General features: G+C 42.9%; 1 protein-coding gene across 4 annotated transcripts in view; it reads left to right on the top strand.

Annotated features, from left to right (window-relative positions):
- QRICH1 (glutamine rich 1) overlaps nt 1–15,081 on the top strand; it is a 53,937-nt gene that overhangs the window by 23,731 nt on the left and 15,125 nt on the right. For all 4 annotated transcript variants that reach the window (XM_027583417.2, XM_027583420.2, XM_027583418.2 and 1 more), the window contains one exon: nt 11,667–12,704. In XM_027583417.2, the coding sequence (XP_027439218.1) occupies nt 11,667–12,704 (1,038 nt within the window). The remainder of the gene's footprint in view (nt 1–11,666; nt 12,705–15,081) is intronic.

The following is a 15,081-nucleotide window of genomic DNA, read 5'->3' as shown; positions in this document are numbered from 1 at the left end:
AGACATACTTTCTGAAAAACTTAATTGGTAATATGCTCAATGAAGTAAAGAATCTAAGAAAGAAGTATGAGAAATAAAGAAAAAACAAAACCAGCTCAGAACTGAGATCTAACTGCAGTGTGGTAGCTGCACAGAAGAGCCAGAAAGTGGTCTGCTCAGGTTGACATACAAAGAATACTCAAGAAGAAAGTAGTAGTGCCATACATATTATGTGGGCAAGAGCCCAGAAATACAGTTTATCTTAAGTGTCTCTTCTGAACAACAGGAAAAAAAAGGCAATTAAAAACTTTGGAAGGGGTGGGGTGCCTGGGTGGCTCAGTCAGTAAGCATCTGCCTTTGGCTCAGGTCATGATCCTACTAGGGTCCTGGGATCGAGCCCTGCGTTGGGCTCCCTGCCCGGCAGGAAGCCTGCTTCTGCCTCTCCCACTCCCCCTGCTTGTGTTCCCTCTCTCACTGTGTCTCTCTGTCAAATAAATTTATTTAAAAAATAAATAAAATCTTAAAACAAACAAAAAAACTCTGGAAAAGGTGAGGGGAGCTGAATGAGAAGATTGAAGGATTTAAATGTGAAGGGAACTAAAACTGTGATTTATGAGATATTGATAGGTGAGAAATAGTGGTTTTTGAAGCAGAAAACCCAAATTCATTTCCCCAAAAATGTCCCCCTCTCCTATTTGATATATAACTTTTCTAGGATATGCTAGATTTAGAGATGATCTTTTTCCTTTTGTACCTCTTGAGAATCATTTTAAATTTCATCTTAAATTTAAATAGGCTTAAGTTTCAAAACGCTTTTTAATAATATAAATATATATATTTTTGTTATTAATCAGTTTGGTTTTTATCTTTTGAGACAGTTGACCTAAGTATTATTATAACCTTGAAAATTACAGCTAAACCTGTTAAGAAACATAGAGCTGATGAATCACAGTACCAGCTTCTTAGTGTCTACCTTAGATTTTTGTCTTTTCCTCCCACTCCCCACTTTTTTTTTTTGAGATTATTTATTTATTTGACAGAGAGAGCACAAGCAATGGGAGTGGCAGGCAGAGGGAGAGGAAGAAGCAGGCTTCCCACAGAGCAGGGGGAGCCTGATGTGGAACTCCATCCCAGGACCCTGGGATCATGACCTGAGCTGAAGGCAGTCGCTTAACCAACTGTGCCACCCAAGCGCCCCCCGTTTTTTTTCTTTTTAAAGAGGAATCTTTTAGGAATTCTCTTACTGCAAAGAAATACTTAAAGTTGATCAGTTCTTAAAGTTGATCAGTTCTTTCAGTTCACTTCACTTTTGCCTCCTTTTTGAGTAAAATTTAATTTTTTATATTTATTTTGCTGAGTTTCCAAATTATTACTATGACCATGTAGTAGTGATTAGCCAGATAAAAACTTAGTTTTTATGTAAATGAAAAAATTGGGAGGTAATAAAAATAACATTTAATTCTTATTGACCTATGGTAGTTATGAATAAAGGTTATGAATGTATAATATTTGATTTCTTATTCAGTATGTTGACATTGGTAAAGAAGTGTTACAAAATGCTTTAACTCTGAACTCTTCTCTAATTTTAAAAATTCTAACTACTTTGGATCTAAAATGGCATCAGATCATTTGTACTTGTTTATTCTGGAGTGAGGAGTAGTCGTGTCCCCCACCCCCCAGTTCTGATTCCATATTATTTGTAATAACTTGTTTCTGTTTCTGTTGGAAGTTTGAATGTTGACAAATGGTTTTTCTTTTTCTTTTTTTTTTGAGGTTTTATTTATTTATTTGACAGAGAGAGACACAGCGAGAGAGGGAACACAAGCAGGGGGAGTGGGAGAAGGAGAAGCAGGCTTCCCGCTGGGCAGGGAGCCTGACGTGGGGCTCAATCCCAGGACCCTGGGATCATGACCTGAGCCAAAGGAAGATGCTTAACAACTGAGCCACCCAGGCGCCCCTGATAAGTGGTTTCTAAGAAAAAAACAATTAAAAGATATACAGTAGGGGCATCTGGGTGGCTCAGTCAGGTAAGTGTCCAACTCTTGGTTTCGGCTCAGGTCATGATCTCAAGTGTCATGGGATCAAGCCCCTCATGGGGCTCCTCGATCAGCGGGGAGTCTGCTTGAGGTTCTCTCTCCCTCTGCCCCTCCCCCCCACCCTTGCATGCTTGCTCACTCTCTCTTTAAAATAGATAAATCTTTAAGAAAAAAGATGCCAGTAAACTTACGAAACATATGGGCTATGATTTAGTGATAATAACCAGATTTTTATTTCATTTATTTATTTTTAAGATTTATTTGAGGGAGAGTGTGCTAGTGGGGGGAGGGGCAGAAGGAGAGACTTAAGTCAGCTCCCTGCTGACCACAGAGCCCGATGTATGCTCAGTCTCACTGCCAAGGAGATCATGATCTGAGCCTAAACCAAAAGTTGGAGGCTTAACCAACTGAGCCACCCAGGTGCCCCAATAACCAGATTTTTAAAATTTTGTTTTTAAGCAAGTAGTAACAATTATAAAATATACTATGTATTTAAACCTATAGCAGTTCCTTTTTTTTTTTAAAGATTTATTTATTTATTAGAGAGAATGTGTGCAGAACAGGGGGAGGGATAGAAAGGAAAGGGAGAGAATATCAAGCACATTCCCAGTGAACACAGAGTCTGACCCAGGCTCGATCTCAAAACCCTGAGATCATGAGCTGAGCCGAAATCAAGAGTCCCTCGCTTAACCAACTGAGCCGCACAGGCAGTGGTTCTTAAAGGGTGGTCCAGGACCAGTCGTCTCCAGTACCCTTGCAGGGCCTCTTAAGGTCAAGGCTGTTTTTATTATAATACTGAGATGTTATTTGCCTTTTTCACTCTTATTTTCTCATGAATGTACCAGTGGAGATTTTTAGAGGTCACATGTGATGTGTGCACAACAGACTGAATGCAGAAACAGATATGAGAATCCAGCTGTCTTCTATTAAGTCAGCCATTAAAGAGTTTTGCAAAAATGTAAAAAATGCAACTCTTACAAATTTTTTGTTTTGGCAAATACAGGCATACGTCCAAGGTATTGCAGATTCAGTTCTAGACTACTGCAATAGAGTGAATATCGCAATAAAGCGAGTCAAATGAATTTTCTGGTTTCCTGGTTTGGATAGAAGTTATTCACACTATAGTCTGTTAAGTGTGCAACAGCATTATGTCTTTTTTTTTTTATGATTATCATTATGTTATCTTAATCACCATACATTACAACAACAGCATTATGTCTTAAAAAAGAATGTACATGACTTAATTTAAAATTACTTTATTGCTAAAAAATATGTTAACCATCCTCTGAGCTTTGAGTGAGTTGTAATCTTTTTGCTCGTGGAGGGTCTTTCCTTGATGTTGATGACTACTGATTGATTAGGGTGGTGGTTGCTGAAGGTTGGAGTGGCTGTGGCAGTTTTTAAGATTTTATTTTTGTCAGAGAGAGCGAGCACAAGTAGGGGGAGCGGCAGGCAGAGGGAGAAGCAGGCTCCCCACTGAGCAAGGAGCCCGATGTAGGACTCGATCCCAGGACTGTGGGATCATGACCTGAGCCGAAAGCAGATGCTTAACCAACTGAGCCACCCAGACATCCCTTGCAGTTTCTTAAAATAAGAGAGAAGTTTGCTGCATCAGTTGACTCATCTTCTTATTAATGACTTCTGTAGTATGATTTTTTTTTATTTTTAAATTTTTATTTTTTTAGAGCAGGGCAGAGGGAGAGAATTTTTTTTTTTTTTTTTTTTTTGGTAAGATTTCTATTTATTTACTTAGCACAGAGGGAGAGGGAAAAGCACACCCCTGCTGAGCAGGGAGCCTGATGCAGGTCTCAGTCCCAGGACCCCAGGATCATGACCTGAGCCAAAGGCAGACACTTAACTGACTGAGCCACCCAGGCGCCGCAGAGGGAGAGAAACTTAAGCAGACTCTGTGCTGAGGGCGGATCCTGATGGGGGCCTCTATCTCATGATCCTGAGATCATGACCTGAGCCTAAATCAAGAGTCATACACTTAACTGACTGAGTCACCCAGGTGCCTCATTCTCTGGGGTGTTCTATGCTGTTTGACAGCATTTTACCCATAGTAGAACTTCTTTAAAAATTGTAGGCTGTCTTCTGGAACCCGCTGCTGCTTCATCAACTAAGTTTATATGATACTCTAAATCCTTTGTTGTCATTTCAACAATGTTTTGTTTTTTGGGGTTTTTTGCTTTTTTTTTTTTTTAAGATTTAATTTATTTGAGGGGCGCCTGGGTGGCTCAGTCGTTAAGCGTCTGCCTTCGGCTCAGGTCATGATCCCAGGGTCCTGGGTTCAAGCCCCGCATTGGGCTCTCTGCTCCACGGGAAGCCTGCTTCTCCCTCTCCCACTCTCCCTGCTTGTGTTCCCCCTCTCGCTGTGTCTCTCTCTGTCAAATAAATAAATAAAATCTTTAAAAAAAAAAGATTTTATTTATTTGAGAGAGAGAGTGCACGAGTAGGAGGGAGGGGCAGGCAGAGGGAGAAGCAGACTCTCCACTGAGCAAGGAGTCCGATGCAGGACTCCATCCCAGGACCCTGGGATCATGACCTGGGCCGAAGGCAGACACTAACAACATTGTCACCAGGTATAGATTCCATCTCAAGAAACCACTTTCTTTGCTGCTCATCCTTAAGAAGCAACTCTTCATCCATTAATGTTTTATCATGAGAATGCACCAATTCAGTCACATCTTCAGGCTCCATATTGTAGTTCTCTTGCTCTTTCCACCATATCTGCAGTTACTTTCTCCACTGAAGTGTTGAACCCTTTGAAGTCATCTGTGAGGATCAGAATCAATTTCTTTTAAACTTCTGATAATGTTGATATTTTAACCTCTTCCTATGAATCACGAATGTTCTTTTTTTAAATTTTTTATTGTTAATCACCATATACATCATTAGTTTTTGATATAGTGTTTCATGATTCATTGTTTGTGTACAACACCCAGTGCTCCATGCAGAGTGTGCTCTCTTTAATACCCATCACCAGGCTAACCCATCCTCCCACCCCCCTCTGCTCTAGAACCCTCAGTTTGTTTTTCAGAGTCCATTGTCTCATCGTTTGTCTCCCCCTCCGATTTCCCCCCTTCATTCTTCCCCTCCTGCTGTCTTCTTTTTTTTTTTTAAACATATATTGTATTATTTGTTTCAGAGGTACAGATCTGTGATTCAACAGTCTTGCACAATTCACAGAGCTCACCTTAGCACATACCCTCCCCAATCACGAGTATTCTTAATGGCATCTAGAATGGTGAATTCTTTCCAGAGTTTTCAGTTTATTTTGCCCCGATGTTCAGAGGAATCACTCTCTATATCTAAGCATATGTAGCTTTACAAAATGTATTTTTTAAAGTATAAGACTTAAAAGTCAAAAATACTCTTTGATCTTTGGGCTGCAGAATGGATGTTGTATTCACAGGATTGAAAACAACAATAATCTCATCGTTCATCTCCATTAGAGCTGTTGGGTGATCCCATGCATTGTCATTGAGCAGTAGAATCTTTTTTTCTGAGTAATAGCTCTCAACAGTGGGTTCAAAATTAAAATATTCAGTAAGCCACGTTAAACACATGTGCTGTCATCCATCCTTTGTTGTTCCATTTATAGAGTACAAGCTTAGCATAAATCCTAAGGGCCCTGGGACCTTTGGAATAATAAAATGATGAGCATTAGCTTCACCATAAAGTCACCAGCTGCATTTGTCCCTAACGTAGTGTCAGCCTATTCTTTGAGGCTTTGAAGCCAGGCATTGCTTTCTTCTCTTTAGCTATGAAAGTCTTAGATGGCAGCTTCTTCAAATAATAAAGCTATTTTATCTACATTGAAAATCTGCTGTTTCGTATAGCCGCCTTTGTTAATTATCTTAGCTAGGTCTTCTAGATAACTTGCTGTAGCTTCTACATCAGCACTTTGCTGCTTTACCTTGCCCTTTTACATTATGGAGACAGCTTCTTAAACCACGTGAACCAGTGTCTAGCTTCAGACTTTTCTTCTCAGGTTCCTCACCACTCTCAGCCTTCATAGAATTGAAGAGAGTTGGGGTCTTGCTCTGAATTAGGTTTTTGGCTTAGGGTAATGTTGTGGCTGGCTTGATCTTCTGTCCAAACCACTTAAACTTTTTCTTATCAGCAATAAAGCTGTTTAGTGTTATCATTCCTGTGCTCACTGAAGTAACACTTCGAATTTCTTCAAGAGGTTTTCCTTTATATTTATAACTTGACGAACTGTTTGGCACAAGAGGCCTAGCTTTTGGCCTACCTTCGCTTTTAACATGCTTTCCTCACTAAGTTAAATCATTTCTAGTTTTTGGAAATGACTCTTCCTTTCACTTAGAAGCAGTTGTTATTAACTGGCCTAATTTCAATATTATTTTGTCTCCGGGAATAGGGAGGCCTAAGGAGGGTGAATAGGCCAGTTGGTAGAACTGTTAGAACACACACATTTATCGATTAAGTTTGCCATCTTAAATGGGTGAGGTTTGTTGGGCCCAAAACAGTTAAAACAAGTAACTTAGTAACATCAAAGATCTTGTTGACAGATCACTATAAAAAATATGATAAAAGAGTTTGAAATGTGAGAATATCCCTAAATGTGACACAGAGACATGAGGTGAACAAATGCTGTTGGAAAAATGGAGCCAATAGACTTGATCAGTGCTGGGTTGCCACAAATCTTCATTTAAAAAAAACCAAAATGGGCGCCTGGGTGGCTCAGTCGTTAAGCGTCTGCCTTCGGCTCAGGTCATGATCCCGGGGTCCTGGGATCGAGCCCCACATTGGGCTCCCTGCTCAGCGGGGGGCCTGCTTCTCCCTCTCCCACTCCCCCTGCTTGTGTTCCTGCTCTCGCTGTCTCTCTCTGTTGAATAAATAAATAAAATCTTTAAAATAAAAAAAAAAACCAAAAAACATATGATGTGGTGAGCACAATAAAACTAGGTATGTATGCCTTTCCGGTGTTATGTTAACATGATTGGTTTGTGTGATATCCTAGTTTTAATTTCTAATACAGTAAATAACAATATCCATATCTGTGTAAACAAAAGCTATTGGGGATCCTCAGTAATTTTTTGAGAGGGTCCCCCGAGACAAAAAGCTTGAAAACTACTGTTCTGTAGTAACTGGTCTCATAGTTTCCTTTACGTCCTTGATGTAAAGCACTGGTTCTAAACTTGAGCATGCATTAGTCACCTGGGAGACTTAAGCTAGATTGTTGGGCCCGTTCCCCCAGAGTTTCTGATTCAGTCGTTCTGAGGTGGGACCTGAGAATTAGTATTTTTAACAAGTGCCTCGGTGGTGATGCTGTTGGCCTGGAAACTATATTTTGAGATTCACTGGTGTAAAGAAATATTGTTTATAACGAAGGAAACCTACTTTTTGAGCACCTACTATCTTACGCTCATAACAGCTCTTGTAGGGAGTTAGGTGTTCTCCCCCTTTTTATTTATTTATTTTTTTAAAGATTTTTATTTATTTATTTGACAGAGAGCAAGCACAAGCAGGGGGAACAGCAGGCAAAGGGAGAAGTAGGGCTCCCGGCTGAGCAGGAAGCCCGACGAGGGTCTCAATCCCAGTACCCTGGGATCATGACCTGAGCTGAAAGCAGACGCTTAACTGACTGAGCCACCCAGGCGTCCCTCCCCCTTTTTATTATACCTGAGGAAACTGCAACTTGGGGACTCAAAGCTAGAAAAGTACAGCTCCAATTCAAGTTCAAGTCTAACTTCAAGGCCTTTTCTCTTTACATAACCTCCTTGCTTCTCTTTTTAATTAGTGATGGTTTTATTGAGATCTAATTCTCATATAATTCACCCATTTAAAGTATACAATTCAGCGGGTTGTTTTTTTTTTTAAGATTTATTTTAGAGACAGCACGAGCAGGAGGGGCAGAGGAAGAGGGAGAGAGAATCACAGGTAGACTCCATGCTGAGTGCAGAGCCAACCCCGGGCTCAATCTCATGACTCTGAGATCACGACCTGAGCTGAAACCAAGAGTTAGACGTTTCACCAACTGTACCACCCACGTGTCCCTGGGTTTTTTTTGGCGGGGGAGGAGTTGATTTATTTATTTTAGAAAGACTGAATGCACACATTAGCAGGGGATGGGGCACAGGGAGAGAATCCCAAGCGGACTCCCCACTGAGGGTAGAGCCTGACAGGGGGCTTGATCCCATGATCCCAAAATCATGACCCAAGCTGAAACCAAGAGTCAAAAGCCCAACTGACTGAGCCACCCAGGCACCCCAGCAGTTAAGCGGTTTTTTAATCTACTCACAAAGTTGTGCAACCATTACATCAATTTTATTTTATTTATTTTTTTTAAAGATTTATTTATTTGAGAGAGCGAGAATGAGAAAGAGAGAGAGTACATAAGAGGGGGGAGGGTCAGAGGGAGAAGCAGGCTCCTCGCCGAGCAGGGAGCCCGATGCGGGACTCGATCCCAGGACTCTGGGATCATGACCTGAGCTGAAGGCAGTCGCTTAACCAACTGAGCCACCCAGGCGCCCCCATTACATCAATTTTAGAACATTGTCGGTACTCCAAGAAAAAAACCCTCTGCCCATTGGCACTTTGTATTTTCCCTAATCCCATGCTCTTAGACAACCACGAATGTACTTTCTATTTCTCTTTTGGACATTCACATAAATGGAATCATACAATATTTAGTCTTTGTGACTGACTTCCCTTAGTATAACATTTTCAGGGTTCATCTGGGTTGTAGCATGTATCAAAATGTCTTTCCTTTTTATTGCTAAATAATACTGTTCTATGGAAATACCATATTTTATTTATCATTTATCAATTGATGAACATTTGGGTTCTACTTTTTAGCTATTATGAATAATGCTACTATAAACATTTGCATCCAAGTTTTTTGTGGACATAGTTTTCATTCCTCTTGGCATATATGTAAGAGTGGAATTGCTGGGTCATGTGGTTGTTTTTCATATCTTTATCATATGGTATGTTTTTTTGTTTTTTTTAAAGATTTTATTTATTTATTTGAGACAGAAAGAGAGTACAAGGGAGGGGGAGGGCAGAGTGATAGAAGCAGACTCCCCGCTGTGCAGGGAGCCTGATGCAGGACTCAGTCGCAGGACCTTGAGATCATGATCTGAGCCAAAGGCAGACACTTGGAACTGACTGAGCCACTCAGGCACCCCTGTCATATGGTATGTTTAACCTTGTGATGAACTGCTAGACTTTTTCCAAAGTGGCTGTACTCCCACCAGCAGTATATGAAGATTCCAATTTCTTCACATCCCTGTCAGCACTTACTATCTTTTTATTATAGCCATCTTATTGGCTTTCAAGTGGCATCTTAATGTGGTTCTGATTTGCATTTCTGTGATAGCTCATGATGTTGGGCAACTTTTCATGTACTTATTGGCCATTTGAGTATCTTTGGAGAAATGTCTATTCAGATCCTCTTTTTTGTGTGTGTATGATATGAAGAAGAGGTCCAACTTCATTGTTTTTGTATGGATAACCAGTTGTCCCAGCACCATGCTTGGTTATTTATGTGATGTGTCTCCTGTTATCAGGTAGATATATCTCGGGGCTCCTGGGTGGCTCAGTCGGTTAAGCATCTGCCTTCGGCTCATGTCATGATCCCAGGGTCCTGGGATCAAGCCATGCATCAGGCTCCCTGCTCAGAAGGGAGTCCGCTTCTACCTCTCCCCCTCCTCCCCTCGTGTGTACACGCTCTCTCTCTCCCTCTCAAATAAATAAATAAAATATATTTTTTTAAGATTTTATTTATTTGACAGAGACACACAGCGAGAGAGGGAACAGAAGCAGCAGGAGTGGGAGAGGGAGAAGCAGGCTTCCCGCGGAGCAGGGAGCCCGATGCGGGGCTCGATCCCAGGACCCTGGGATCATGACCTGAGCCAAAGGCAGATGCCTAACGGCTGAGCCACCCAGCCACCCCAATAAATAAAATCTTTTAAAAAAAAGGGGGCGCCTGGGTGGCTCAGCCGTTAGGTGTCTGTCTACCCAGGCACCCCAATAAATAAAATCTTTAAAAAAAAAAGGGGGCACCTGGGTGGCTCAGCCGTTAGGTGTCTGTCTACCCAGGCACCCCAATAAATAAAATCTTTAAAAAAAAAAGGGGCACCTGGGTGGCTCAGCCGTTAGGCATCTGTCTACCCAGGCACCCCAATAAATAAAATCTTTAAAAAAAAAGAAAAGAGGGGTGCCTGGGTGGCTCAGCCGTTAGGCGTCTGCCTTTGGCTCAGGTCATGATCCCAGGGTCCTGGGATCGAGCCCCGCATCGGGCTCCCTGCTCCGCGGGAAGCCTGCTTCTCCCTCTCCCACTCCTGCTACTTCTGTTCCCTCTCGCTGTGTCTCTGTCAAATAAATAAAATCTTAAAAAAATATATTTATTTGAGAGGGAGAGAGAGAGCGTGTGCGCACAAGGGGAGGAGGGGGAGAGGGAGAAGTGGACTCCCTGCTGAGCAGGGAGCCTGATGCATGGCTTGATCCCAGGACCCTGGGATCATGACATGAGCCGAAGGCAGACGCTTAACCGACTGAGCCACCCAGGCACCCCTCAACTCTACTTAATAAAATGTCTTTCTCGAGGCGCCTGGGTGGCTTAATCAGTTAAGCGTCTGCCTTCGGCTCAGGTCATGATCCCAGGGTCCTGGGATCAAGCCCTGGATGAGGCTTCTTGCTCAGCGGGCAGCCTGTTTCTCCCACTCCCACTCCCGCTGCTTCTGTTCCCTCTCTCGCTGTGTCTCTGTCAAATAAATAAGTAAAATCTTTAAAAAAAATAAAATTAAAAAATTAAAAAAAAGAAAATATATAATCTCTCATCTGCCTTCTTTTTACCTTCCTAGACCAGTGTTTAGAGTTTAGATATGTGTTTCTGAAGGAAAAATCTTTTTTTCAAATTAGAGACTATACATGGCATTCTTTCATGCTGCTTTGTATGCTGAGGTAACAGCAATAAGAAATGAGCTGCATTATCATCAGAAATGTGTGATTCAGGATATAGTAACCTTCCTTAGATTATCAGGAATCTTGTGGGGTTTTTTTTTTAATGGCTTCTTTATTAAAACAAAGTTATCTTAATTAAGCACTCTTTGATGCCTGCATTTTAGTAGCAATGTTGGGAGATCCCTCCAAAAGGGATTTCAAGAGTTTCGTTTCTACTGTGTTTTTCACTAGTCTATGGTGGAAGTAGTTTTGATCCTGGGTTGAGAATTGCATGCCTGTGAAATGTACTTATCTCACTGATCTTTTAGAACATTGGTCCCCACACTTTTTATCACTCAACCCATGGATAAACTATTTTTTAAACATACACCAAAATATATTTTTATAAAGTGCATACTTGTACTACTGTACCAATATGTAAAAACAAAGGGGTTCACACTTTAAAACAAGAATTAAAAATAAGCAGAAGTTCTGGTATTTTCTTCATAGATCCTATTTGATGGTCTTGCTTCCTCTGGTAGGTAATTGTTGTTCTAAATGCTGTGTGATGCTGGAAAATTTTACATTTGGTTTTGGGGATTGTGGCCTCAGAAGCCTTGGGTATGGCAGCTCCTTCTGCTCACATTACCTAGGGACCCCCTGTCTGAGATCTCTTCCTTTTGGCGCTGGATTCTTAATGTTGCCTGGTTCACTCACTGCTGAATCTTGTCACTGCAGGTACAGGTGCAGGTACAGCAGTCTCCGCAGCAGGTCTCGGCTCAGCAGCTCTCCCCGCAGCTCACTGTTCACCAGCCTGCTGAACAGCCCATCCAGGTCCAGGTGCAGATCCAAGGCCAAGCACCACAGCCGGCGGCCCCTTCCATCCAGACCCCATCTCTGCAGAGTCCCAGCCCTTCGCAGCTGCAGGCGGCCCAGATCCAGGTGCAGCACGTGCAGGCAGCCCAGCAGATCCAGGCTGCAGAGATTCCAGAGGAGCACATCCCACATCAGCAGATCCAGGCTCAGCTGGTGGCTGGCCAGTCTCTTGCTGGGGGTCAGCAGATCCAAATCCAGACCGTGGGTGCCCTTTCCCCACCACCGTCTCAGCAGGGCTCACCCCGGGAAGGGGAACGGCGGGTTGGCACAGCCAGTGTCCTCCAGCCAGTGAAGAAGCGCAAAGTGGACATGCCCATCACTGTGTCCTATGCCATCTCAGGGCAGCCGGTGGCTACCGTGCTGGCCATTCCACAGGGCCAGCAGCAGAGTTATGTGTCTTTGAGGCCAGACTTACTGACAGTAGACAGTGCCCACCTGTACAGTGCCACTGGGACCATTACTAGCCCTACAGGAGAAACCTGGACCATCCCTGTTTACTCTGCCCAGCCCCGTGGGGATCCTCAGCAGCAGAGCATTACCCACATTGCCATTCCCCAGGAAGCCTACAATGCAGTTCACGTCAGTGGCTCACCCACGGCCCTGGCAGCTGTAAAGCTGGAGGATGACAAGGAGAAGATGGTGGGCACCACATCTGTAGTGAAAAACTCCCATGAAGAGGTAGTGCAGACCCTTGCAAACTCTCTCTTTCCAGCACAGTTCATGAATGGCAACATCCACATTCCAGTGGCTGTGCAGGCTGTGGCAGGCACCTACCAGAACACAGCTCAGACTGTCCATATATGGGACCCCCAGCAGCAGCCACAACCACAAACCCCCCAGGAACAGACGCCGCCGCCGCCACCGCAACAGCAGCAGCAGCAGCTCCAGGTTACTTGTTCAGTAAGTGAAGACTTATCTGTAGGGCAGCCCGCTCCCCCAGGGCCCAGTGCAACACAGAACTTTCCTGGCAACCTCTGGCTTGTTTACTGCAATGTTGAGTTGAGGTTGGGGAGGAGGAATAGAAGCAGCAGGTGAAAACTATGGAACAGGCAGGAGTTCTGTCCTGGTACCTGGAAGGAGATGAAATGATCAATAACTGCTTTGGAGGTAGATGCCTTGGATGCTTCTTTGTAATCTCCTTTTAAGAAGAATAAAGTTCTAGGGAAGGACTAACGGGACATGCATCACAAATGAATGGATCTAGTGGAACCCTTATAGTTTAGTACACAGGCTATAAACCCATCACAGCGGAGGGGCTGTGGAATTACTCTTTTTTAGTTATCTGCAGACAGAGTGTAGGTGAATTAGAAGATCTAAAATACTTCCTGGTGGGCCTGTTAAAAGTGATCGCCTTTGGGAGTGTCAAATAAGCCACCACTGCCAGTGTTTTTATGTTCCTCAAAAATAAGCCTTGGTTAATTTTCTATTATGGAACCTATGTTGAAAAACATGTTTTGACTTTTTGTTTTGAACTAATCTTAGACTTACAGAAAATAGAACTCTTGAAATTCTAACTTTAAAAATTGGCTCTTTTTTCTAATTGTTAATTTTTTTTTTTAAGACAGAGAGCATGTTGGTGTGAACAGGGGCAGAGGGAGAGGGAGAGAATCTTAAGCAGACTCTGTGCTTAGTGTGGAGCCTGACTTGGGGCTCGATCTCATGACCCTGAGGTCATGACCCTGAGGTCATGACCTGAGCCAAAATCAAGAGTCGAGTCTTACCTGAGCCACCCAGGTTCCCCTAATTGTTAAATCTTTTTAAGGATACCACAGAGGTGTGGATAAATTTATTCCTTAAGACTGTTAGCAAACTTTAGGGCCTCTGGTCTCATGGCACTGCTGAACACAGTGTGCCTCAGAGGGCAGGGGCTCCTGGGAATGCATGCAAGGGAGCTGGCATAAACAGAGCACTGTTAGACCAGGGGCCATACTCAGAAACTCAGGCCGTAAGCAGAGGCTGACCAAGTGGTTTCATAGAGAATGGTATATTATTGTAGGTGACTTTGTTAAGGACATATTAAATATCCAGCTGTCAGGCCTAGAAATAGAACAAGACAGAATCATTGCTTCAGGTAGCTAATAGTCTACTTTTAGAGTAAGAATGTTGATTTCTATTTTCTGAATTCCTTATAAGGCAGCATAATCAAGTGTGACGTTGTATGTTCCACACACACACACAAACAAACTGGGTGTTCAGAGACCATTTTAGGTTAAAAAGTCAGCAGAGGCATCATTGTGAGAAAGGTGGCATTTGATCTCTATACCTTCAACTGGCAAGAATGGAGCAACATCATTACAGAGTCAGGGATGGACAGAAGGGACATGGCTTAGTGCAACATGAGAGGGGGACTATGGGAGAGGAGTTAGTACAGGGAGCAAAGGATTTATTTTCCCAAAGTGAAGAGCTTGACCTGATCTGTGGTAGGAAATTTTTCCAGAATCCTAAGAATCAAGTACAGACGTGTAGAATTAATTGCGTGTAGGAGAGACCAGCCTGGAGAATTGTGATATAGCTCAGCTTCTGCTCACAGGGATGGGAGGACATCAGGCCTCTCCTCAGCTTTACTGGGCCTGATGGTCCAGTTTGCAGGTCAGGCCTCTTTTGATGCTCATCAGTCTCTGTAATTTCCACTTCTGGGCCCTTAAGCAAGAGAAGATCTTTTCGGGAGTTCATTTTAGTAGGCCCATGTTCTTCAGAGGCAATGTCTCCTTTGGGAAAGTCTTAATAGGAATTACCAGAAAAGGAAAAATTGAGAAGAATACACATCATGTAGGAAAGGTGATTTTTGTCCGTTTATACCACAAACATCCCTCTGCCTGCCTTATTAGGCTTAGTGCCAGGTGCTCAGGAACAGATATGATAGTCTCTGCCCTTGGAGTAATCCCAGTCCATGGAAAAGGTAACTGTGCTGTGATGTGAGTACTCCCAGTCCATGGGGAAGGTAACTGTGCTGTGATGTGAGTTGAACCCTAGCTGATGACAAAGTGTTGTGTTCTTCACCTGGCATACCCTTTATGAAAGTTCTCTTATCACCTGCCTTTAAAACCAGATTTATGGTGAAACCTCCCTCCCTTGAGCTCACATTCACCTCCATCTGTTTCCCCATTTCTCCACTCTGCTTTATTCCCAGAGTTCTCAAGCATTATCTGTACAAGCTGATTCTACCTACTAACCAGTTTTCTCTTCAATTTGTGACGGAGTTTGTTCTTGTCAAAGTCAGCAGTGACCTCCCTGTGGCCAGATCCAACAGGCATGTCTGTTTTTATCTCATGGCAAC

This window comes from Zalophus californianus, chromosome 1, assembly GCF_009762305.2.
Source record: "Zalophus californianus isolate mZalCal1 chromosome 1, mZalCal1.pri.v2, whole genome shotgun sequence".
NCBI classification, from domain to species: Eukaryota; Metazoa; Chordata; class Mammalia; order Carnivora; family Otariidae; genus Zalophus; species Zalophus californianus.
The sequence above is the reverse complement of the archived record's forward strand: the minus strand, read 5'-3'. Positions and strand labels throughout refer to the sequence as shown.